Source organism: Phyllobates terribilis, unplaced genomic scaffold, assembly GCF_046119375.1.
Source record: "Phyllobates terribilis strain yellow unplaced genomic scaffold, ASM4611937v1 Scaffold_11__3_contigs__length_659146591, whole genome shotgun sequence".
Lineage (NCBI taxonomy): Eukaryota > Metazoa > Chordata > Amphibia > Anura > Dendrobatidae > Phyllobates > Phyllobates terribilis.
Genome location: NW_027362771.1, coordinates 597800948 through 597824236, shown reverse-complemented (window position 1 = coordinate 597824236; position 23289 = coordinate 597800948). Strand labels below are relative to the sequence as shown.

The 23289-nt window shown below is 46.7% G+C and overlaps 1 protein-coding gene across 1 annotated transcript in view; it reads right to left on the bottom strand.

Moving 5' to 3' along the window:
- Nucleotides 1-332: 332 nt before the first annotated feature.
- GAL3ST4 (galactose-3-O-sulfotransferase 4) overlaps nucleotides 333-23289 on the bottom strand; it is a 32515-nt gene continuing 9558 nt past the window's right edge. The window contains exons 2-4 of the mRNA XM_073654435.1: nucleotides 7679-7789; nucleotides 4144-4435; nucleotides 333-2712 (exon numbers count right to left, since the gene is read on the bottom strand). Coding sequence (XP_073510536.1) covers nucleotides 1906-2712; nucleotides 4144-4435; nucleotides 7679-7785 — 1206 coding nt within the window. The 5' untranslated portion in view covers nucleotides 7786-7789 and the 3' untranslated portion in view covers nucleotides 333-1905. The remainder of the gene's footprint in view (nucleotides 2713-4143; nucleotides 4436-7678; nucleotides 7790-23289) is intronic.

Below are 23289 nucleotides of genomic sequence, written 5' to 3'. Positions count from 1 at the left end.
AAAAACCGCAAATAACCTAATTTAAATAGGTGCAGAAAATGTGCAGAAATTCTGCAACGTCAAAAACACAAGGATAGATGTTTCCAATTCTCCAAGTGTCAGAGGATAATCTTTAAGTCTACTTTTCGTTGAGTAAATCTGACAACAACCAGTTTGATAAATCGGAAGTGCGCACATTGCAGTTGTCACTTCCCTTCCCCCGCACACATAAAATATTTTATACAGCAGGGGGCGACACTGCGCAACAAGAGAAATCTTCCTTCCAGGGTTGAGAGGACATGAGCATTGCAGCATCATGGAGGAGACGTTAACGATCAATTAAAGTCACGCCATCAAACACCGGTATTTATTCATTGATTTTCTCCATTGGACTCTGTACATTTCCAGTTTTTTTTTTTCGCTAAAAACATATAAAACATAGAAAATATTGGCTACAAGTAATTATAAATATATATTTTTTAAATTATAGGAAAAAACATAACTAGAAAATAGACTCTGAAGAAAAGCCCTTAGGTGTGGATCTGGCAGGTTGGAGGACTCTCCAGCATATTGAAGACCACCCTTTGAAGAATGGCCATACACATTAAAAAACTATTGACCAGTCCCTACGTACATCCTCCCTGGCACAGTGCGGCGTGTATGTGTTCTGAATGGGGACAGGGGAGTAGGCGGCCATAAGATACACCTAGAATAAAAAGATTAAGCACTAAAATTCAATGTGACTGATCCTTCTTATCCCCCCCCCATAATCAGTTGGGGGGGGGGGAGTAAGGAGGCCCCATACACGTACCCGCCGTCGGGATGAGAAGACTTTTTCTCTGACTTGTTGCTGTTGCTCCATATGATGAGCCTCCGCATTTTACGCTTTTATTAACTATAACGGAATGGGAATTTCTTAAAATGCTTTTGTAAGAAAGGGAGGAAAAATAAACGGAAAGCTGAAAAATGAAAAATCACATGCGAGGGAAGGGGTTGAAGTGGCTCTGTCCAAAAGTGGGGAGACTTAAAAGGGTTGACCCCCTTCATCTATAGACAAAACCTTCGATAGTTTGAGACACCAGTGTTGCCAAGTGGGTGCCATATTGATATGGGTGAAGTAAAGTGGAAGGTTCCAAAATGTAAGGTTTTCTGAAATATTTCTTTTTACTGAGGTGTGTTATTTCTATGCTTTCTCCATTATTGATAACCCTATACTGGTCCTAAAGGGAGGACCATTCGATTTGACCACAAATGGGTCAATTATTTCCAATGTGATGTCCTATTGTGTGCCCTAAAGCATGGTGCAGCCTTGAGCTTCTGGGCCCAGATGAAAAAAATATTTACTAGGGTCTGTCCACCCACTGGTCCTTTATCATCTTCACGTTGTAGAACTCCCCAAATCCAGAAGCCCCCACCCTTCATTCAAAGTGCACATGGGAATGGTGACAGTCTCAAGGTCACGAGCAGTGTATTACCTAAGTTCAAGATAAATCAGTCCCCGGAAATATTGAAAATTAATGTCAATGAAGTCTTGGATTGTTCGATTCTTACAGAAGATTCACATTGGCTCCAAGGCCTTCGTTACGATTCCTTGTCATGTCTAAGACATTCTTACATGGTTGATTGCCAATTCCCAAAAGACGCTTAATGTTTCGGAGGTAGCATCGAGCATTAGTATCATAGTCATGATTAACAACAAATTGATGGCATGACGTAGCTCGACTTTTAATATCCTATTAAGTCTCAAGGCTGGAGAAGGCATGTCAGAAGTGCAGAGGCTATAAAGTGCTTGTCGAGCCTAACGATGTAGTGTTATCATCAAGGACATGGTTCCCATATATGTTCAGGCACATTAGTTTAAAGCAAAAACATCTTCAACTTTGTGCATAGAAAATACGCTAACCCCACAAGTCTCCTGCGCTCTCATCATCTGACTACGGCCACAGAGCCATTAGATGCCTTCACCGGAAACTGGCGAGCATCTAAGAGATCTTTGTACTGCAGCTCTGGAGTTACCATTCGAACACAACGTGTCCGAATCTCAGGAGGGAGATCTTTCCGGACAGCCCAGCCTAGGATCTTCTCCTGCCCAAACTGGAAAGGCTTAATGGCTTCTTCTTTAATTTGTTCTGCCCCTACAGGTTCCAAACCCTCAAGACAAAGTTTAGCCAAGTAGTATCTCCTATCTTTCAACTTTTTGACCTCTTTGTCCATCTTTAGACGTCCAAAATGTTCCACCTTATCCCAGAATGTACGGTTAAAGTAAGAGTAGAGGTACCAGTCTAGAGTATTCCACGCTCTCAGTCTCTCCATGTCTCCACGATCCAGTGGTCTTGAGGTGCCACGGCTGTTCAGTTTGAAGGTCACTACATCATCGAGGTCCCAACACAACTCCTCCTTCAGGAGAATCACCGATTCGTCAAAGTGTTCGGCAAGAAGAACCAAGTTGAACGTGTTCTCCACTGCTTGGACTCCAGCTTTTGCGTAAGTTTCCGTAAATGGAACATCAGGATTAAACCCAAGATCGTACCATAATGGGTTCCGGGCGTAGTGGTTGGATCTCTCACCTTGTCGATAGTAATGAGATGGGTGAGAAATAAATGCTTTAAAGCTAGGTGCCTTCTTGAAGGCTGACGACACAGCACGATAATAGGAAAAAGATGACTCGGCCATGGTGGCTGGGTCCCGAAGAATGGTAAAGTAGAAAGAGTCTGGAGGCATCACTTTCCGAACCTGTGAAATAAATTATAATTTCATTAAAAAACTGGAAAATTGGAGCAACTCGATAACTTTTCAATGTCTTTCCCCCAGAGCAGTTACCTGGGTTATATATGTTTTATATATATTAAAAAAAACTGAACAGAATAAAGAAAGTGTGAGTAGATGCAAGTGGCATAATATAGAAACAAAAGCATACAGTCTCCGTAAGCGCTAAGATTCTGCAATGAATATATGGCATTTGGATGAATGACTGCCATATATACTATACTTGTAAAAATTAAGGTACCTAGAGAACAAATTGACCAATTCATGTTTGCCCACTAGCCATGACAATGCGTACCTTTTCTAAGAGGTGCTGGTCAGTTTTTTATAGTTTACTGGAGGTGGTGACTTCCTCCATATTTGGCAGAGCTCCTTCTCCTTCCATCAGTCTGAGGTTGTTTTTAATTAGTGCTGCCTTTTATATTTGCAGCTTTTAGTCCGGGTGAAGAATGCTTGATTAATATAAGATATAAGGTCCCATCAATGAAATGTCACCTTGTTGTGGCTGGTGGGCTCTCATGAATTGGTCAAGAAGAGCTCGACGGTGCAAAAACTTTAAAGCAAGTCAATTGCAAAAATAATTTTTAGCCCAAAATGCCTGCAAACAGTTTCCATATACTTTGTCCATAGACGGTGTAACACTACTCTTCACTAAAGTTTAACTGATGTGTTCTTTCCTTACAGTCATTCGGTCTCCTGGTACCGGCTGACACTGATGATAATAATGTTCTGTAGCTTGGAAATAGCTTGTAAAACACACGCGATGAGCAGAAACGTAGGAGTAGCAGCAGATCAAAGGCTTAGCAATACATGTAATGCCAGTCTGCTGCTTGTAAAGCCAACATGGTTAATATCAAGCCTCTTTTCCTGAAAGTCAGAATGTTCTTCTAAAATTACTGGTAAAAGAAGATGTGTAATAAGTAAAATAGTGTCTATTACTGGCCAACCGTCTAATGTGTATGGGAGCTTCCCGACAATTTCCCTAAAGAAGATGTGGGAATGGAGGATTGTGCAATTCTCAGGTATGTCTTATGTTCTCAGGGATGAAAAGCCACCACCAATGACAATGGTCTGCTCCCCATCGAGAACACATGTATTATCAGCCGAGCAGAGCGTCCATGTTTGTGGTGGGGTCAGGAGAGATAGCAGTCAACTAAATGAATGTTTGGCAGACAGGTAACTAATGTGAATGGCCAGGCTAACAGAAAAAATGTCACTTTGATTTCTTCAACCTTTGATTTTCTGTAAGATAAGAAGAGCCCGGAGCAATGCTGGTAATGCCAGAAGGCTGCATGTAAAGGTAGGGAGAAAAATGTAAGCTTGTTTTCTTTTGGGGGAAGAGGAAGGCCGGAGTTGCCCTCTACATGGTAATGACAGCTTATCACAAGACTTAGGTGTTACCTCGGGATTGTTGAAGCGCATATGGTGGCACAAGATGTCGTAGTGCGGCCGGGAGGAAGCATTGTATCCCTTCACTCTAAGAGACTGGAAGGAATTCGGATAGTTGAATTGATACTTGTAGGGAAGAGCGAAAAATAAACTGTTCCTATCACCGTAACGATGCAGAAGGTTCAGTATGGTGCTCCCAGCTGTCTTGTGCGTCTTCAGAAACATGACGTGCCGCTTAGGTTGGCACGTCCGGGTGGAAGGCGGAGGCACCATTACAAGGTGAAGCGGAGATATTTGGTGGGACCTGAAGACATGGAAAAACTGCATTAAATTACAGTACAGTTTGGAAACTAGAAGATACAAAAGTCGTTGCCCAATAGCACCGGAACCCGAATGATACTCAAGAGCAGTATTCACAATTCTGGTTGGACGCTGCCAACAAACTCATTTCGTATAGAAACTTGTTCGATAATTAGTGTCAGTCTCTTCCACTCATCAGAGCTCATTTTCTTACATTCAATGTTCAATGCCGATTTCCAAAGAGTGGAAGATGTGCAGAAAATAAGAGTGCAATGATCTGGAAATCCCCTATCGCCATATTCTATCTACCACAGAACATAGAACAGATCAGAAGTTGGACGTTGGACATTTCTCCATTTCATTTGAAAAAATTAACTCATTTAGAAATTGATGCCAGAGGCACATCTCCAAAAAGTTGGTCCCGGACTGTATCCACCATTGTGAAGCATCCCCTCTTCTTCTTACAACAGTCTATAAACGTCGGGGAAGTGAAGAAACAATTACTGAAGTTTTGGGAGAGGAACATTGTCCCATTCTTGTCTGATTTCGGATTCTTGCTGCTCCATATTTCGGGATCTGTGCCGGATTTTTTGATTCATAATGCACCAAATGTTTTCTATTGGAGAAAGGTCTGGACTACAGGTGGCCGGTTTATGTTCTGTGGAGCCATGCTGTTGTGATAGATGCAGAATGTGGTTTACCATTGACTTGCTGAAATATACGAAGTCTTCCCTGAAATAGACTGGATGGAGCACATGTTCTTCTAACACCTCTATATAAAGCTCAACACTGATAGTGCCTTTCAAGATATGTAAACTGCCCAAGGCGTAGACACTAATGTCCTCCATACCATCAGAGATGCAGAACTGTGCGCGGATAACAAGCTGGATGGTCCTTTTCTTCGAAAACAAGCTGGATGGTCCCTTTCCTCCTGAGTCCGCAGGACACTGCATCTGAGATTTCCATAGAGAATTTCATATATTGATTCATCCAACCACAAAACAGTTTTAAATTTTGCCTCCATCCATTATAAATGAGCTTTGGCCCAGAGAAGATGGAGGCGTTTCTGGATTGCGTCGATATATGGCTTCTTCTTCATGAGTGAGCTTTCACTTGCATTTGTGGATTGTACAACGAACTGTGACCACAGGCAATGTTTTCCTGAACCCATGCAGGGATTTGCATGACCAAATCATACCTGTTATGAATGCAGTGCCACTTGAGGGCCCATAGATCACGAGCATCCATTATTGACTGTCGGCCTTGTCCCTTGTGCACATGGATTTCTCCAGGATCTCTGAATCCTTTGATATTATGTAGAGATGGTGGATATTCAAAGTCTTTGTAATTTTACGTTGAGGAACATTTTTCTGAAATTGTTCTACAATTTTTAGACGCAGTTGTCCACAGATTGGTGACATCTGACCATCTTTGCTTCTGAGAGACTCTGCCTCTCTAACATGCTCTTTCTATACACAGTTATCCTCCAGATATTTTTCATTCGCATCACTTAGTTTTTTATCCGTTTGTTAATCCTGTCACAAGTTTTTTGAGATGTGTCGCTGCCATCAATTTCTAAATGATTTAATATATTCAAACGCAATGGAAAAATGTCCAACGTCCAATTTCTGATCTGTTCTATGTTTTGCTTTGAATAAAATATGGCGATAAGAGATTTCCCATCATCAATCATTGTATTCTTGTTTTTTTGCTTTACATCTTACATAACGTCCCAGCTTTTTGGGAATTGGGGTTGTATAGTCTTTCTCCAGCTTTTTGTCTCCCATGCCTCCTTTGTCTCCACTGCTTCTTGTATCTCATCTACTCTTATGTCTATCCTATCTCCCGTGTCTCCATTGTCTCCCCTGCCTACTATGGCTTTCCTGTCTCTTATGTCTCCCCTGCCTCCAGTTTCTCCTATGTAGATTATGTCCTTTCTATCTCTCTTAGCTCCTGTCTCCCCGGCCTCCTATCTCTTTCCTATCTCCTGTGTCTTCCCTGCATACTATGACATTCTTAACTCTTGTCTCCCCTGCATCCTATGTCTCCCCTACTTTTTATATCTCTCCTGTTTCCTGTGTCCTCCCTGCCTTTTATATCTCTCATTCCTTCTGTGTCTCCCCTGCCTTTTACATCTCTCATGCCTTCTGTATCTTCCCTACCTTTTATATCTTTCATTCCTTCCGTGTCTCCCCTATCTTTTATATCTCTCATTCCTTCTGTGTCTCGCCGGCCTTTTATATCTCTCCAGCCTTTTGTGTTTCTCCCCTTCCTTTTATATCTCTCATTCCTTCTGTGTCTTCCCTACCTTTTTGTATCTCTCATGCCTTCTGTGTCTCTCCTGCCTTGCATATCTCTCCTGCCTTCTGTATCTCCCCTGCCTTGTATATCTCTCCTGCCTCCTGTGTCTCCCTTGCCTTTTATATCTCTCCTGCCTCCTGTGTCTCCCCCACCTTTTATATCTCTCCTGCCTCATGTTCCTCCCCTGTCTTTTATATCTCTCATGGCTTCTGTGTCTCCCCTGCCTTTTATATCTCTCCTGCCTTCTGTGCCTCCCCTGCCTTTTATATCTCTCCTGCCTCCTGTGTCTCCCCTACCTTTTATATCTCTCCTGCCTCATGTTCCTCCCCTGTCTTTCATATCTCTCATGCTTCTTATGTCTTTCCTACCATCTGTTTATGCCCTGCTGACTGTTTCCCCTGTGTATAATGAGAATGTCTCCCATAATACAGTTTAGGGGGAATGTAACGTAGCACAGATCTGACCTTGCACAATCACATGTACAGGCTGTATACAGTAGAGGAGCACACTGATATACTGCCTTATAAATGACTGAGGAAAAACGAGACACAACTACAGATTCCACCAATAATGGACCATTCCCATCGTTTCTGTAAATCTTCTGGTCGCTCGTGTATGTTTAGGAACATTCCTTTGTGGAGGGTATGAATGCCAAACATTTAGTAAATATTTTAATCTTGGGAAGCATGGGAAGACGGAGTCCCATGGGGATGTCTCCTCAGAGGCACTTAGTGAGATGTGATAATCAGTGAGTTACAGCTGGGAAGATGTCCTCACGTGGTGGAAGCCAACATCCCCAACCTGCGGCCCTGCAGCTGTTGCAAAACTACAACTCTCAACATGCCCTAACAGCTGCAGGCACGCTATGCAGGATCTGGGTTTTGTCATGTAAAATATTAATCAATGACTATATCCACAGGGAGCAGACTGTCCGATGATCACTCACCTCCTCGGGAAGTGGATCCCCAGAATCTGAATAGTAATGGCGACGGCCATAAGAACTATGAGGCCAAAACCCAGGATCTGTATCCTGCAGACTTGACTTAACCTCATTGTCCTGTATAGAATGAAAAAGAACAAAACATCAGATATCATGATGAGTTTAGCTTTATAATCTAGATAAATCCTGCATCGCTGTATACAGAGGGATAATAATGTTCTGTCTGCAGCCACCACTAGGGGGAGCTCCCTGTATACAGAGATACATGATAAGATTCTGTCTGCAGCCACCACTAGAGGGAGCTCCCTGTATACAGAGATACATGATAAGATTCAGTCTGCAGCCACCACTAGGGGGAGCTTCCTGTATACAGAGATACATGATAAGATTCTGTCTGCAGCCACCACTAAGGGGAGCTCCCTGTATACAGAGGGATAATATTGTTCTGTCTGCAGCCACCACTAGGGGGAGCTCCCTGTATACAGAGATACATGATAAGATTCTGTCTGCAGCCACCACTAGAGGGAGCTCCCTGTATACAGAGATACATGATAAGATTCAGTCTGCAGCCACCACTAGGGGGAGCTTCCTGTATACAGAGATACATGATAAGATTCTGTCTGCAGCCACCACTAAGGGGAGCTCCCTGTATACAGAGGGATAATATTGTTCTGTCTGCAGCCACCACTAGGGGGAGCTCCCTGTATACAGAGATACATGATAAGATTCTGTCTGCAGCCACCACTAGGGGGAGCGCCCTGTATACAGAGATATATGGTAAGATTCTGTCTGCAGCCACCACTAGGGGGAGCTACCTGTATACAGAGATACATGATAAGATTCTGTCTGCAGCCACCACTAGTGGGAGCTCCCGGTATACAGAGATACATGATAAGATTCTGTCTGCAGCCACCACTAGGGGGAGCTCCCACTATATAGAGATACATGATAAGATTCTGTCTGCAGCCACCACTAGGGGGAGCTCCCTGTATACAGAGATACAGGATAAGATTCTGTCTGCAGCCACCACTAGGGGGAGCTCCCTGTATACAGAGATACATGATAAGATTCTGTCTGCAGCCACCACTAGGGGGAGCTCCCACTATATAGAGATACATGATAAGATTCTGTCTGCAGCCACCACTAGGGGGAGCTCCCGGTATACAGAGATACATGATAAGATTCTGTCTGCAACCACCACTAGGGGGAGCTCCCTGTATACAGAGATACATGATAAGATTCTGTCTGCAGCCACCACTAGGGGGAGCTCCCACTATATAGAGATACATGATAAGATTATGTCTGCAGCCACCACTAGGGGGAGCTCCCTGTATATAGAGATACATGATAAGATTCTGTCTGCAGCCACCACTAGGGGGAGCTTCCTGTATACAGAGATACATGATAAGATTCTGTCTGCAACCACCACTAGGGGGAGCTTCCTGTATACAGAGATACATGATAAGATTCTGTCTGTAGCCACCACCAGGGGGAGCTCGCTGTATACAGAGATACATGATAAGATTCTGTCTGCAGCCACCACTAGGGGGAGCTCCCTGTATACAGAGATACATGATAAGATTCTGTCTGTAGCCACCACTAGGGGGAGCTCGCTGTATATAGAGATAGATGATAAGATTCTGTCTGCAGCCACCACTAGGGGGAGCTCCCTGTATACAGAGATACATGATAAGATTCTGTCTGCAGCCACCACTAGGGGGAGCTCGCTGTATATAGAGATAGATGATAAGATTCTGTCTGCAGCCACCACTAGGGGGAGCTCCCTGTATATAGAGATAGATGATAAGATTCTGTCTGCAGCCACCACTAGGGGGAGCTCCCTGTATACAGAGATACATGATAAGATTCAGTCTGCAGCCACCACTAATAGGAGCTCCCTGTATACAGAGATACATGATAAGATACTGTCTGCAGCCACCACTAGGGGGAGCTCCCTGTATATAGAGATACATGATAAGATACTGTCTGCAACCACCACTAGGGGGAGCTTCCTGTATACAGAGATACATGATAAGATTCTGTCTGCAGTCACCACTAGGGGGAGCTCCCTGTATACAGAGATACATGATAAGATACTGTCTGCAGCCACCACTAGGGGGAGCTACCTGTATACAGAGATACATAAGATTCTGTCTGCAGCCACCACTAGGGGGAGCTCCCTGTATACAGAGATACATGATAAGATTCTGTTTTCAGCCACCACTAGGTTGAGCTCCCTGTATACAGAGATACATGATAAGATTCTGTCTGCAGCCACCACTAGGGGGAGCTCCCTGTATACAGAGATACAGGATAAGATTCTGTCTGCAGCCACCACTAGGGGGGGCTCCCTGTATACAGAGATGCATGATAAGATTCTGTCTGCAACCACCACTAGGGGGAGCTCCCGGTATACAGAGATACATGATAAGATTCTGTTTTCAGCCACCACTAGGTTGAGCTCCCTGTATACAGAGATACATGATAAGATTCTGTCTGCAGCCACCTCTAGGGGGGGCTCCCTGTATACAGAGATACAGGATAAGATTCTGTCTGCAGCCGCCACTAGGTTGAGCTCCCTGTATATAGAGATACATGATAAGATTCTGTCTGCAGCCACCTCTAGGGGGGGCTCCCTGTATACAGGGATACAGGATAAGATTCTGTCTGCAGCCACCACTAGGGGGAGCTCCCACTATATAGAGATACATGATAAGATTCTGTCTGCAGCCACCACTAGGTTGAGCTCCCTGTATATAGAGATACATGATAAGATTCTGTCTGCAGCCGCCACTAGGTTGAGCTCCCTGTATATAGAGATACATGATAAGATTCTGTCTGCAGCCACCTCTAGGGGGGGCTCCCTGTATACAGAGATACAGGATAAGATTCTGTCTGCAGCCGCCACTAGGTTGAGCTCCCTGTATATAGAGATACATGATAAGATTCTGTCTGCAGCCACCACTAGGGGGGGCTCCCTGTATACAGAGATACAGGATAAGATTCTGTCTGCAGCCACCACTAGGGGGAGCTTCCCGTATACAGAGACACATGATAAGATTCTGTCTGCAGCTACCACTAGGGGGAGCTCCCCGTATACAGAGACACATGATAAGATTCTGTCTGCAGCCACCTCTAGGGGGAGCTTCCCGTATACAGAGACACATGATAAGATTCTGTCTGCAGCCACCACTAGGGGGAGCTCCCCGTATACAGAGACACATGATAAGATTCTGTCTGCAGCCACCACTAGGGGGAGCTCCCGGTATACAGGGATACATGATGAGATTCTGTCTGCAGCCACCACTAGGGGGAGCTCCCTGTATACAGAGATACATGATAAGATTCTGTCTGCAGCCACCACTAGGGGGAGCTCCCTGTATACAGCGATACATGATAAGATTCTGTCTGCAGCCACCACTAGGGGGGGCTCCCTGTATACAGAGATACATGATAAGATTCTGTCTGCAGCCACCACTAGGGGGAGCTCGCTGTATACAGAGATACATGATAAGATTCTGTCTGCAGCCACCACTAGGGGGAGCTCGCTGTATATAGAGATAGATGATAAGATTCTGTCTGCAGCCACCACTAGGGGGAGCTCCCTGTATACAGCGATACATGATAAGATTCTGTCTGCAGCCACCACTAGGGGGAGCTCCCTGTATACAGAGATACATGATAAGATTCTGTCTGCAGCCACCACTAGGGGGGGCTCCCTGTATACAGAGATACATGATAAGATTCTGTCTGCAGCCACCACTAGGGGGAGCTCCCTGTATACAGCGATACATGATAAGATTCTGTCTGCAGCCACCACTAGGGGGGGCTCCCTGTATACAGAGATACATGATAAGATTCTGTCTGCAGCCACCACTAGGGGGAGCTCCCTGCATACAGAGATTATTTTTTCCAGAGATGCATGCCGCTTTATAAATTTGTCCTATTTTAAACTGTTCTAAAGTGAGAAAATGAAATCTACCCCTCTTATGGGCATGAGTTGGGCCCACTCCATGATGGGCTAGTGCCAGCTGTGTTATACTGACTGCCGCTAACAGCAGCGACCAGATCCAGCTCAGATCGCTACTGTTTAACTATTTAAATGCCTTTTAACCAGTCTCTGACACCAGCATTTAAATAGAATGATTGCGTAGCACAAATGTTCCAGTGCCTCCTTCCTCGGGAAGTTGATGGGTTGCCATTGGAGCCGTGGCCTATTGAAAGCCCCTTTGTCACTGTCATCTTGGGGCTCATATGAAGCCCAGCCTGTGACATACAAGGTCAATAAATTTACTGTATACTGCAATACCTTAGTATAACAGAACATAGTACAAGTAATTCGAGGTTCAAGTTCCCAAGTAGACGTAAAAAGTAAAATAAAAATTAGTTTAAGAAATGTTTTAAAATATATAAAAGTTTACCTCTTCCTCATTTTTCCGCAATTCAAAAATAAAGAAATGTTAAAAAAAAAATACCGTATTTTCCGGACTAGACACACTTTTTTCCCTCCAAATTTGGGAGGAAAACGGGGGGTGCTTCTTATAGTCCGAATGCAGGCCTGCCAGGGGGCTGCGGCCATGGTGGAGCTGGATCACAGGAGGCAGGGTCCCTTCCTCAGGAAGCCGGCGGCGGTAGAAGTGTGGCGATGCTGCGGACCCGGTGTCGGCGATGAGCAGAGTGGAGTGGATTGCTTTCCTGGTGGCCATTTTCCTGAAGTCGTGGGCCCAGCCGAGATCTCAATCTGCGCATGCGCCACCGGAGGCGGCGATCTACCTGAAGCCCACTGCCGGGAAAGCAATGCACTCCGCTCTGCCTCACCGCCGACACCGGGCCCACAGCATCACACCGCTGGGACATCCCTTCCTCCCACCCAGGGCCAAGCAGCATTGCCCCGCTTATGTCTTCGCTGGCTTCTTGAGGAAGGGACCATGCCTCCTGTGATTCTGCTCCACCACTGCGGCCGAACCCAGGTAAGATACCTTTAATTCGGACTTTAAGACGGACACCCATCTTAGAAAAAATTTTTTTTTCTATTTTCCACCCCAAAATTTGGGGTCCATCTTATGGTCCGGTATGTCTTATAGTGCAAAAAATACAGTATACGCTGCTCAAAAAAGTAAAGGGAACACTGAAATAACCCATCCTAGATATGAATGAATGAAATCTTCTCATTGAATACTTTGTTCTGTACAAAGCTGAATGTGCTGACAACAAAATCACACAAAAATCATCAATGGAAATCACATTTATTAACCAATGGAGGCCTGGATTTGGAGTCACCCCCAAAATTAAAGTGGAAAATCACACTACAGGCTGATCCAACTTTGATGTAATGTCCTTAAAACAAGTCACAATGAGGCTGAGTATTGTGTGTGGCCTCCACGTGCCTGTATGACCTCCCTACAAGGCCTGGGCATGCTCCTGATGAGGCTGAGTATTGTGTGTGGCCTCCACGTGCCTGTATGACCTCCCTACAACGCCTGGGCATGCTCCTGATGAGGCTGAGTATTGTGTGTGGCCTCCACGTGCCTGTATGACCTCCCTACAATGCCTGGGCATGCTCCTGATGAGGCTGAGTATTGTGTGTGGCCTCCACGTGCCTGTATGACCTCCCTACAACGCCTGGGCATGCTCCTGATGAGGCTCAGTATTGTGTGTGGCTTCCACGTGCCTGTATGACCTCCCTACAACGCCTGGGCATGCTCCTGATGAGGCTGAGTATTGTGTGTGGCCTCCACGTGCCTGTATGACCTCCCTACAACGCCTGGGCATGCTCCTGATGAGGCTGAGTATTGTGTGTGGCCTCCACGTGCCTGTATGACCTCCCTACAACGCCTGGGCATGCTCCTGATGAGGCTCAGTATTGTGTGTGGCTTCCACCTGCCTGTATGACCTCCCTACAACGCCTGGGCATGCTCCTGATGAGGCTGAGTATTGTGTGTGGCCTCCACGTGCCTGTATGACCTCCCTACAACGCCTGGGCATGCTCCTGATGAGGCTCAGTATTGTGTGTGGCCTCCACGTGCCTGTATGACCTCCCTACAACGCCTGGGCATGCTCCTGATGAGGCTGAGTATTGTGTGTGGCCTCCACGTGCCTGTATGACCTCCCTACAACGCCTGGGCATGCTCCTGATGAGGTTGCAGAAGGTCTCCTGTGGGATCTCCTCCTAGACCTGGACTAAAGCATCCGCCAACTCCTGGACAGTCTTTGGTGCAACGTGACGTTGGTGGATGGAGCGAGACATGATGTCCCAGATGTGCTCAATCGGATTCAGGTCTGGGGAACGGGCGGCCAGTCCATAGCTTCAATGCCTTCATCTTGACACACTCCAGCCACATGAGGTCTGACATTGTCCTGCATTAGGAGGAACCCAGGGCCATCCGCGCCAGCATATGGTCTCACAAGGGGTCTGAGGATCTCATCTCGGTACTGTAACAGGTCTGGGAGGCGGAACCTCTGAGCTACTATACAAGGGGGCGGTCCTTGTAAGGGAGCGGGTGGTGACCAGGGAAGACGGGCAGGCAGTCACAGCAGGTGACCGGGACAGTCTCTGAGTGAACGGGCTGGAGGTCACGGCATGTGACCGGGGCAGTCTCTGGATGAACGGGCAGGAGGTCACGGCAAGCGACCGGGGCAGTCACTGGATGAACGGGCAGGAGGTCACGGCAAGTGACCGGGGCAGTCTCTGGATGAACGGGCAGGAGGTCACGGCAAGTGACCGGGGCAGTCTCTGGGTAAAGAGTAGGTACGACCTGTGATGGCAGAGCCTCCAGGTAGGCTAGCAGGCAGATGGTTGATGTGTGCTCCCAGGTGAGCAAGCGAGAGTCTCTGGAATGGCGGGTGGTCACAGCACGTGATGGCGGAGCCTCCAGGTAGGCTAGCAGGCAGGTAACAGGTGTGCGCTCCCAGGTGAGCGGGCAGGAGTCTCAGGAATGGCAGGTGGTCACAGCACGTGACGGCGGAGCCTCCAGGTAGGCTAGCAGGCAGGTAACAGGTGTGCGCTCCCAGGTGAGCGGGCAGGAGTCTCTGGAATGGCAGGTGGTCACAGCACGTGACGGCGGAGCCTCCAGGTAGGCAAGCAGGCAGGTAGCTGATGCGCGCTCCCAGGTGAGCGGGCAAGCTGGTCCATAGACAGACTGACAGGAGTTGGAGGGCAGACCGTCGGACCTCAGGCTAGCAGGCAGGTAGCAGAGGAGCGCTCCCAGGTGAGCGGGCAAGCTGGTCCTTAGACAGACTGACAGGAGTCGGTAGGCAGACCGTCGGACCTCAGGCTAGCAGGCAGGTAAGTAGAATATCAGGCAGGAATCAGACAGCAAACTGGCAGGAATCTGGCAGGTAACTGGCAACGGGACCTGAGGGCTGAAGCAGAGTAGTGAACAGTGCAACAACATTGCTCGGGCACCTCCATTTTGGAGGAGGTGCCTTATATATGGTGAAGTCCTCCGGCCATTGGCCGGGGACTCCTTAGGACGGCGCGCGCGGCCCCTTTAAGAGGGAGGGAGCGCGCGCGCGCGCCCTAAGCACAGTGGCCGGGAAGGAGCGCGCGCTGCCAGCAGAGCGGGAGGAGGACGCCGGGCTAGGAGCAGAGAGGTGAGGGGAACAGCGTCCCTGCCTAGCAGAGGGCAGGGACGCCGGCGCTACAGGTACCTAATGGCAGTCAGGCTACCTCTGGCGAGCACATGGAGGGCTGTGCGGCCCTCCAAAGAAATGCCACCCCACACCATTACTGACCCACTACCAAACCGGTCATGCTGAAGGATGTTGCAGGCAGCAGATCACTCTCCACGGCGTCTCCAGACTCTGTCACGTCTGTCACATGTGCTCAGTGTGAACCTGCTTTCATCTGTGAAGAGCACAGGGCACCAGTGGCGACTTTGCCAATCCTGTTGTTCTGTGGCAAATGCCAAGCATCCTGCACGGTGTTGGGCTGTGAGCACAACCCCCATCTGTGGATGTCGGGCCCTCATACCACTGGAGTTGGTTTCTAACCGTTTGTGCAGACACATGCACATTTGCGGCCTGCTGGAGGTCATTTTGCAGGGCTCTGGCAGTGCTCCTCCTGTTCCTCCTGGCACAAAGGCAGAGGTAGCGGTCCTGCTGCTGGGTTGTTGCCCTCCTACGGCCCCTCCACGTCTCCTGGTGTACTGACCTGTCTCCTGGTTGAGCCTCCAGCCTCTGGACACTACGCTGACAGACACAGCAAACCACCTTGCCACAGCTCGCATTGGTGTGCCATCCTGGATGAGCTGCACTACCTGAGCAACTTCTGTGGGTTGTAGAGTCCGTCTCATGCTACCATGAGTGTGAAAGCACAACCAGCATTCAAAAGTGACCAAAACATCAGCCAGAAAGCATTGGTGCTGAGATGTGGTCTGTGGTCCCCACCTGCAGAACCACTCCTTTATTGAGGGTGTCTTGATAATTGCCAATAATTTCCATCTATTGTCTATTCCATTTGCACAAAAAGCATGTGAAATTGATTGTCAATCAGTGTTGCTTCCTAAGTGGACAGTTTGATTTCACAGAAGTTTGATTTACTTGGACTTAAATTCTGTTGTTTAAGTGTTCCCTTTATTTTTTTGAGCAGCATATATATATATACATATATATGTCATGCCTTCACAGAAATGCTATAACCAAGTTACTTAGGCCTTTGTAACATCACAATTTAGTGTCTTGTGATAGTTTAACCAAGAGCGCCATCTTTTGACATGTTTTCTCATTGCGGCCTGTTTATTTCTGCCTCATTTGTTTTCTGTGCAGTCTAACTTTTGCTCCTTAGGCCTCCATAGTTTCCCATCAGCCTCTTCACTAGTCTCGCCCCTTCCTTTTTTGGCAGCAGCCATCTTGGCCCCTTGGAAGCTGACATGGTGATTGTCTCTCTCCCTGTCTCTCTCAACATAGCACAGTTGGTGAATTATTATATCCCCTTGTTAGTGCTCACCATATTGTCTGATGGACCTGCTCTGTTCTTCGTGTTTTCTTATCGAGTAGTCTCTTCTGCCTTTATAGCTATCTCCGCCATTCGCCATGTGTGTCCTGTACCATACATAATGCTATGTACCTCAGATATACTGTATGTGTGAAGACTCGGGGTCTTCTGTGGGCAGAACACTACTCAGACAACACAGTGTGAGGGTAAAACAGCGTGGCAATACTTTATTGAACCACCAAACAGACAATAAACACATAGAACAGTCCCAGCAAATACCCAAGATGGTGCAACATTACACAGTCTCAGCCTTCCGCTGGCCCGCCTGAGATAGAACAACTGTGACTTTGGGACTTCCAGGGCCAACTACCTCAACCAGTTCCCCCTGCTTTTGTAGGGCCCTCACAGAGAGAAGGTAGCAGCAAGCTTAGGAAGCTGACAGTCCATCGAGGTACAAGGCCAGGAGACCCGAGAGTCCCTCCCTTGCCTCTCCGACAGTTTCCATGGGGCCAGATGACCAGCTGGTCCCAATCTGGCTTCTCCGAATGTCTCCATGGGTTCCAGGTGACCAGATGGTCCAAGTGACTTCATCGTCCCAACCTGGTCTCCCCAAATGTATTCATGGGTTCTCTGATGGTCAATGGAGCAGATCCATATCTTTCCAGCCAGGGCCATGTACCCTTATGCCGGAATCATGCAGAATCCAAATCTGTGTCTCTCTAAATTGAGCCATGCTACCAAGATGATGTTCTGATCTTTGATTCTCCTTGTAAAGTCTGCCTGCTACAGAGGCATATGTCCCTTGCAAATAGTTACAATTATCCTTTGAAGTACACATCCACTGGTCAAGGATTAGGGAGGGTATTATTTCTCAGGGCTCAGGTCTCATTGTTTGTGCATTTAATCAATTTACATAGTTAGTATAGCAGGGGGGAATCTTTAAATCAACATCTAAGTGGCTTTAGTACAATATGCAATTAGCATAGTAACAAACATCATTGTTTCACCTGGAGTCACGGTCCTTGACCAGCCAAAGAAACACACATACATTCACAAGTCAAAACAAACACAATAGTGTATTTCTCTTGGCTTAACAAATCTAGACGTCTGGCTGATTAAGATAAGAAGCTGTTTTGTCACAGTATGCTTTGTACTAAGTACTTTTATTTTTCTTATAGTTTTACACTGATCCTATCAATAAAAGTTGTAAAGGACCCCCTGTGTCTATCTCAATGCATCGATAGGAAACAGTTCAGCTGTCAACTCATTCTCCCTGAACGGAGTGAGGGTGCCAGAACAGTAAAATGACTACTATAGAACGGGGTTGAAGCACAGGCACTGGCTTCTATCAGCGAGCAGTCAAGCTGCATACAGACACGATGTCAGATAGAGGATCTGATGATTATGCAACACGCTCCCATGTAAGCTCAACAGCTTCAAAGAAGTCTGCGAGCAGCACCACAACTGCCACTGCCAAGGCTAAGGCAGAAGCCGCCAAACTGAGAGCTGCCATCGCTGAAAAGGAGTTGAAATTAAAGAAGGAAAAAGCACAGCTAGAAGCCGACCTTCCAAAACTTGCCATGGACAAAGAAGCAGCAGAATCTGAGGCACACACTTTAGAAGAAGCAACACGCTGCACTAGTGAGAGTTTCAGCATAACACTCGGACCACAACTTAGTCATTGTGATATCTCGCAACACACTTCAGATTATGTTCTACAACATACCCCGCTAGATGGCTACCTACATTTAGCTCCAAGAGCGAGCCCAAACCCTGCTGATCATCAGCGACAAAATCCTACCATTCAGTCATTGACCCTCATCCACCAATCATCCCTCATTAAACATGAAGGTAATTCTGTCTACCTACTACCATCAGTTACTACCATCAGTGCAACCTACACCCAAGCCTGTAGATCCCTATTACACAGCGACCGCTTTTAAAAAAGACGACGCCAGTGGTGACTATCGCAGCGAGAACGCGTTTTACTACAACAATAGCTCACCGAGACTTCACCACAGCGACACGCACCCAGATCACTCTCTCAGATATCAAGAGCTACCAGCTTTTCTCAAGTTCTTTGCACGCTGTGAGTTACTCACCAAAGGTTTCTGAACCATCCTGAAAGTTACAGAGCGTGGAGAGCTTCCTTCAGAAATTCCACTGCTGGCCTAGACCTCTCTGCCAGTGAAGAGATCGACCTGTTGGTCAAGTGGCTAGAAAATGTGTCAGCAGAACACGCAAAACGCATCAGAGATATTAATATCAACCACCCGAGCAGAGACGTGTACATCTTATGGGAGAGGCTCGATAAATGCTACGGCTACTCAGAGATGATAGAAGAATCCCTCTTTAAAAGATTGGAGGACTTTCGTAAAATCTCTAACAAAAGCTGTCGCAAGTTAAGAGAATTGAGAGACCTCTTGGTAGAACTCTTAAGTCGCCAGGTCTGAAGGAGAACTACTATGCCTCACGTCCCTAGACACAGCCATAGTGCAGAAGCTACCTTTCAGTTTGCAAGAGAAATGGGTCATCTGGAGCTCAGATTTCAACAGCAACACAACGAGCTGTTCCCTCCATTCTGCTTCTTTGTAGTCTTCATGCGCCAGCAAGCTAAGATCAAGAATGATCCCAGCTTCGACCTTTCCACCATAGATCCTGCCAACCCAAGAACAGGTAAGCCTGCTTCAGTCCGTAAACCCCAGAAGCACACCTATCTGCGTGCATAAAACAAATGTGTCTTCTACGGATTCATCGTACAGAGCTGCAGTACAGCAGAAACCGAAGGATCACTGCTAATGAAAGTCCCAAACAGGGGAGTGCCCCCTACATAAAAGGCCTCACCCACTGCAAAAGTGCAGGAGTTTTAGAGAAAAATCTCTTAAAGTCCATAGAATTTTCCTCAGAGTGAACACCATATGCTTCAGGTGTTGTGCATCTACATCTCACACAGATAGAGACTGCAAAGACAGTATCACTTGTTGGGAGTGTAACAGCCAAGAGCACCATACAGCTCTACACCCAGGGCCAGCGCCACAGTCTCCCTCACGCGTAGACCGACCTACAGAGCATGGCGGGGAGGGGAAAAACAGGGCACTTCCTGAAGTGTCACCCCGGTACACTAAAGTTTACCGGGAAGGTCTTAGTAACAAATCCTGCACGAAGTTCTGTCTTGTTACAGTTTACCCTAAAGCCAAAGAGAAAAGGTGGTTAAACTCTACGCTATCCTTGACAATCAAAGCAACAGATCTTTTTACCAGCTCAGCTTTCTTAGATATCTGTAAAATCGAAGGACTTAGTTCATACTACTCACTTAAAACATGCACAGGGGTGAGTGAAGAATCTGGGAGAAGGGCCGCAGGTTATCAAATCGAATCTCTAGATGGGCAGACGTCCTTGCCCCTTCCTACATTAATTGAGTGTAATTCAATCCCGAACAATAGAGAAGAGATCTCCACACCAGAGGCTCTACATGATTCTCACTTGAGAAGCATAGCGCATGTCATCCCCGCACCCAATCCTCACGACAAGTTGGTCCTTTTTCTGGGGAGAGACATCATCAGAGTCCACATAGTGAGGAAGCAGATAAACGGTCCTCATAACTCGCCCTACAGGAGTTGTTTGCCAAGAACGCTCACAAACCAAACAACGTCAACTCTCTCTACGCAAACACGTTAGAGAGCGGGCATCCATCTTTTTTCTACCCTGCCCCAACATATTCTTTGTAAAAGAGAAGCTCGCCAACTCGGCACACTCGGATGCCAGGGAAGACAAATACGACACAAATTACTTGTGTGACGGAGACAAAGATCACCTAGGGTGTGCCGTCTTCCAAAGGACTAAAGAGGATCATAAAATAGCCCATTCCATTGAAGATGTAACCTTCCTGGAGATAATGAATCAAGGATTTCTCAAGGATGAAACCAATAGCTGGTGACCCCACTACCATTCAAGCCACAGAGTCCCCGTCTTCCTAACAGCTGGCAGTCGGCACTAAAACGCCTTGCTTTCCTATATCGCAGCTTCTTATGGAAGCCAGAAATGAAAAAACACTTCTTTGCTTTCAAGGTCAAAATATTTGAAAATGGCCATGCGGAAGTAATGCCACTTCTGAAAGAGAGCGAGGAATGCTGGTACCTCCCAATATTTGGTGTCTATCACCCAAAAAAAGCCTGTCCAGGTGCTTTGACTCCAGCTCATGATACCAAGGACTCTCCTTGAATGATTTTTTTTAACGGGACCCAACCTCAACAACGCTCTCATCAATGTTCTCATCAGATTCCATAAAGAAACAGTTGCCATCACTGCAGAAATATAACACGTTTCATTGTTTTTTTTGTCAGTGAAGAACATAGAGACTTCCTACGATTCTTCTGGTTCAGAGGTAATGAACCTACCAAAGACATTGTAGAATACCGTATGAAGGTGCATGTTTTTGGCAACAGCCCAGCGGTAGAAATCTACGGGCTTAAGCGGTCCGCACAAGGAAGTGAAAGAGACTTTGATGAAGACGTCAGACAGTTCATTGAAAGAGACTTCTACATAGATGACTGTCTAAAGTCTCTTTCGTTTTCAGAGGCTGCAATCAGCCTACTCAAGAGGATTCATAGTTCACTCACTTGTTCTAACCTCAGGCTACATAAGATAGCTTTTACTAGCAAAATGGTGACAGAGGCCTTTCCCACCAAAGACTACACCACCAAGTTGAAATAACTGGACTTGGGCCACAGACTGTCTTCCTATACAAAGCAGTCTAGGGTTCAATTGGGACCTCAAGTCCGATACTTTGAAGTTTCAAGTCAACCTAGAGAAAAAACCCTTTACACAATGAAGTGTCATGTCCACAATTAACAGTCTGTATGATTCCCTTGGATTCGCTGCACCGGTGTTCACCCAAGATAAGACCTTGCTACTTGAATTAAAGGGGTTGTCCAGTACTTTATATTACCCCCAATGTATCCCAACGGGGCCCCTAGGGATATTTGTAATTACCTTACGTTGCAGATACTGCCTGTGAGCGGCGCTATCACTGGCCGCTCATAGGCATCAAGTGACCCCCGGCTGCAGCCGGCTCTGACATCCGCTGACGTCATAACAAGTGCTGGCAGCAGCCGGGGGTCTCTGTCTTCTGCATTCCACGGTGGATGCCAGGCTGTGGGCAGGGTTACCCCCCCGAGTTACACCCGGCATCCACCGCAAGCTCTGCCTGTCCCCATTCATTGGGAAAGTGCGTAGTGGATGTGCTGGGTGTGACGCGGGGGGTAACCCCACCCAAAACCCAGCAGCCACCGCGGGGACCCCAGCGCTGAGTCATGCCTCACTTGTAGTGACGTCAGCGTAGGGTCACGTGATACCTGTGAGTGGCCAAGGATAGCGCCGCTCAAGGGCAGAAACAGCAACGTAAGGTATTTACAAAAATCCATACATTGGGGGTAATATAAAGTACTGGACAACTTCTTTAATTGTAGACTCGGGTGATTGGGACACCCCACTTTCTCCTGAGAAAGAGGTTTTGTGGGTAACCTGGAGGGATTCTCTAAAGTCATTATCTGTCCTTCACACACACAAGCCGTACATGTATATTTCCTTGGAGGACGTTCATTCTTGGAGGCTGGGCGTAGTTTGTGCTACCTGAGCTAAAGCCATAGCCGCGTTTGCCTAATTGAAAACTATAGATGTGATGGGTCATGTTCACATAGGGTTCGTCATGGGAAAAGCCAAGCTAGTGCCATGTCCCGAACCTACCATACCCAGACTAGAGTTCCGGGCTACTTGACATAGAACTGGCGGAAGTCATCACGTCAGAACTTGACCTACAGCTGGAAGACGCAGAATTATTCCCTGATAGTAAAGTAGTGTTATGCTACATTCATAAGGAGACAAGGAGATTCAACATAAATAACCAAGTACTTGAAAAGTCTTCACAGCCTTCTCAGTGGGGATATATACCAACCAACCACAATCCTGCAGGCCATACAACCAGAGCGGTACCGGCATTATGCCTTAAAGACATTACCTGGCTCGTTGGGCCTGCATTCCTGTATCAACCAGTATCTACCGCTCACAATAAACACACGCATAACCTCTTCGAGCCCAAATCAGAGGTGGAGATCCGGTCTCAGGTTTCCACACATAACACATTAGTCACCAAATAGCACCTAGGTTCCTCAGATTCTCCACTTACAGAGTCTTAGCTTGCCAGATTCATGTTGTTAGGTCTTTTAAAATCACGCAGTCAGGGTCAGTTCTATGTAAAGGCTGGCAATATAGTCCTAAAGCTTACTCAGTGTACGAGTTCATGCAGGTGAAACATGTTATCATCCGTTGTGTGCAGCACGAGGCTTGTACCCAGACTCTAGAGTCCCACTGAAATCACAGAGACGTCCCTAAAGATAGTTCCCTCAAAAAACTGGACCCATTTGTAGATGCTCATGGACTGTTGAGAGTCGGGGGGACGCATCTCGAATGCAAAGCTTGAAAATAACAAGTGTATCATAGTCCCCCTCGTCCATGTTGCTTCCCTGGTGGTAGAGTATTATCACGCACAGGTTAAGCATCAAGGACACTTGATAAATGAAGGGGCCCTATGGGCAGCAGAATTCTGGGTAATAGGAGCCTAAGTGACTCGTAAGTAGAGTAATTTTCAAATGTATTGTTTGCCGGAAAATCCGTAGTACATGTC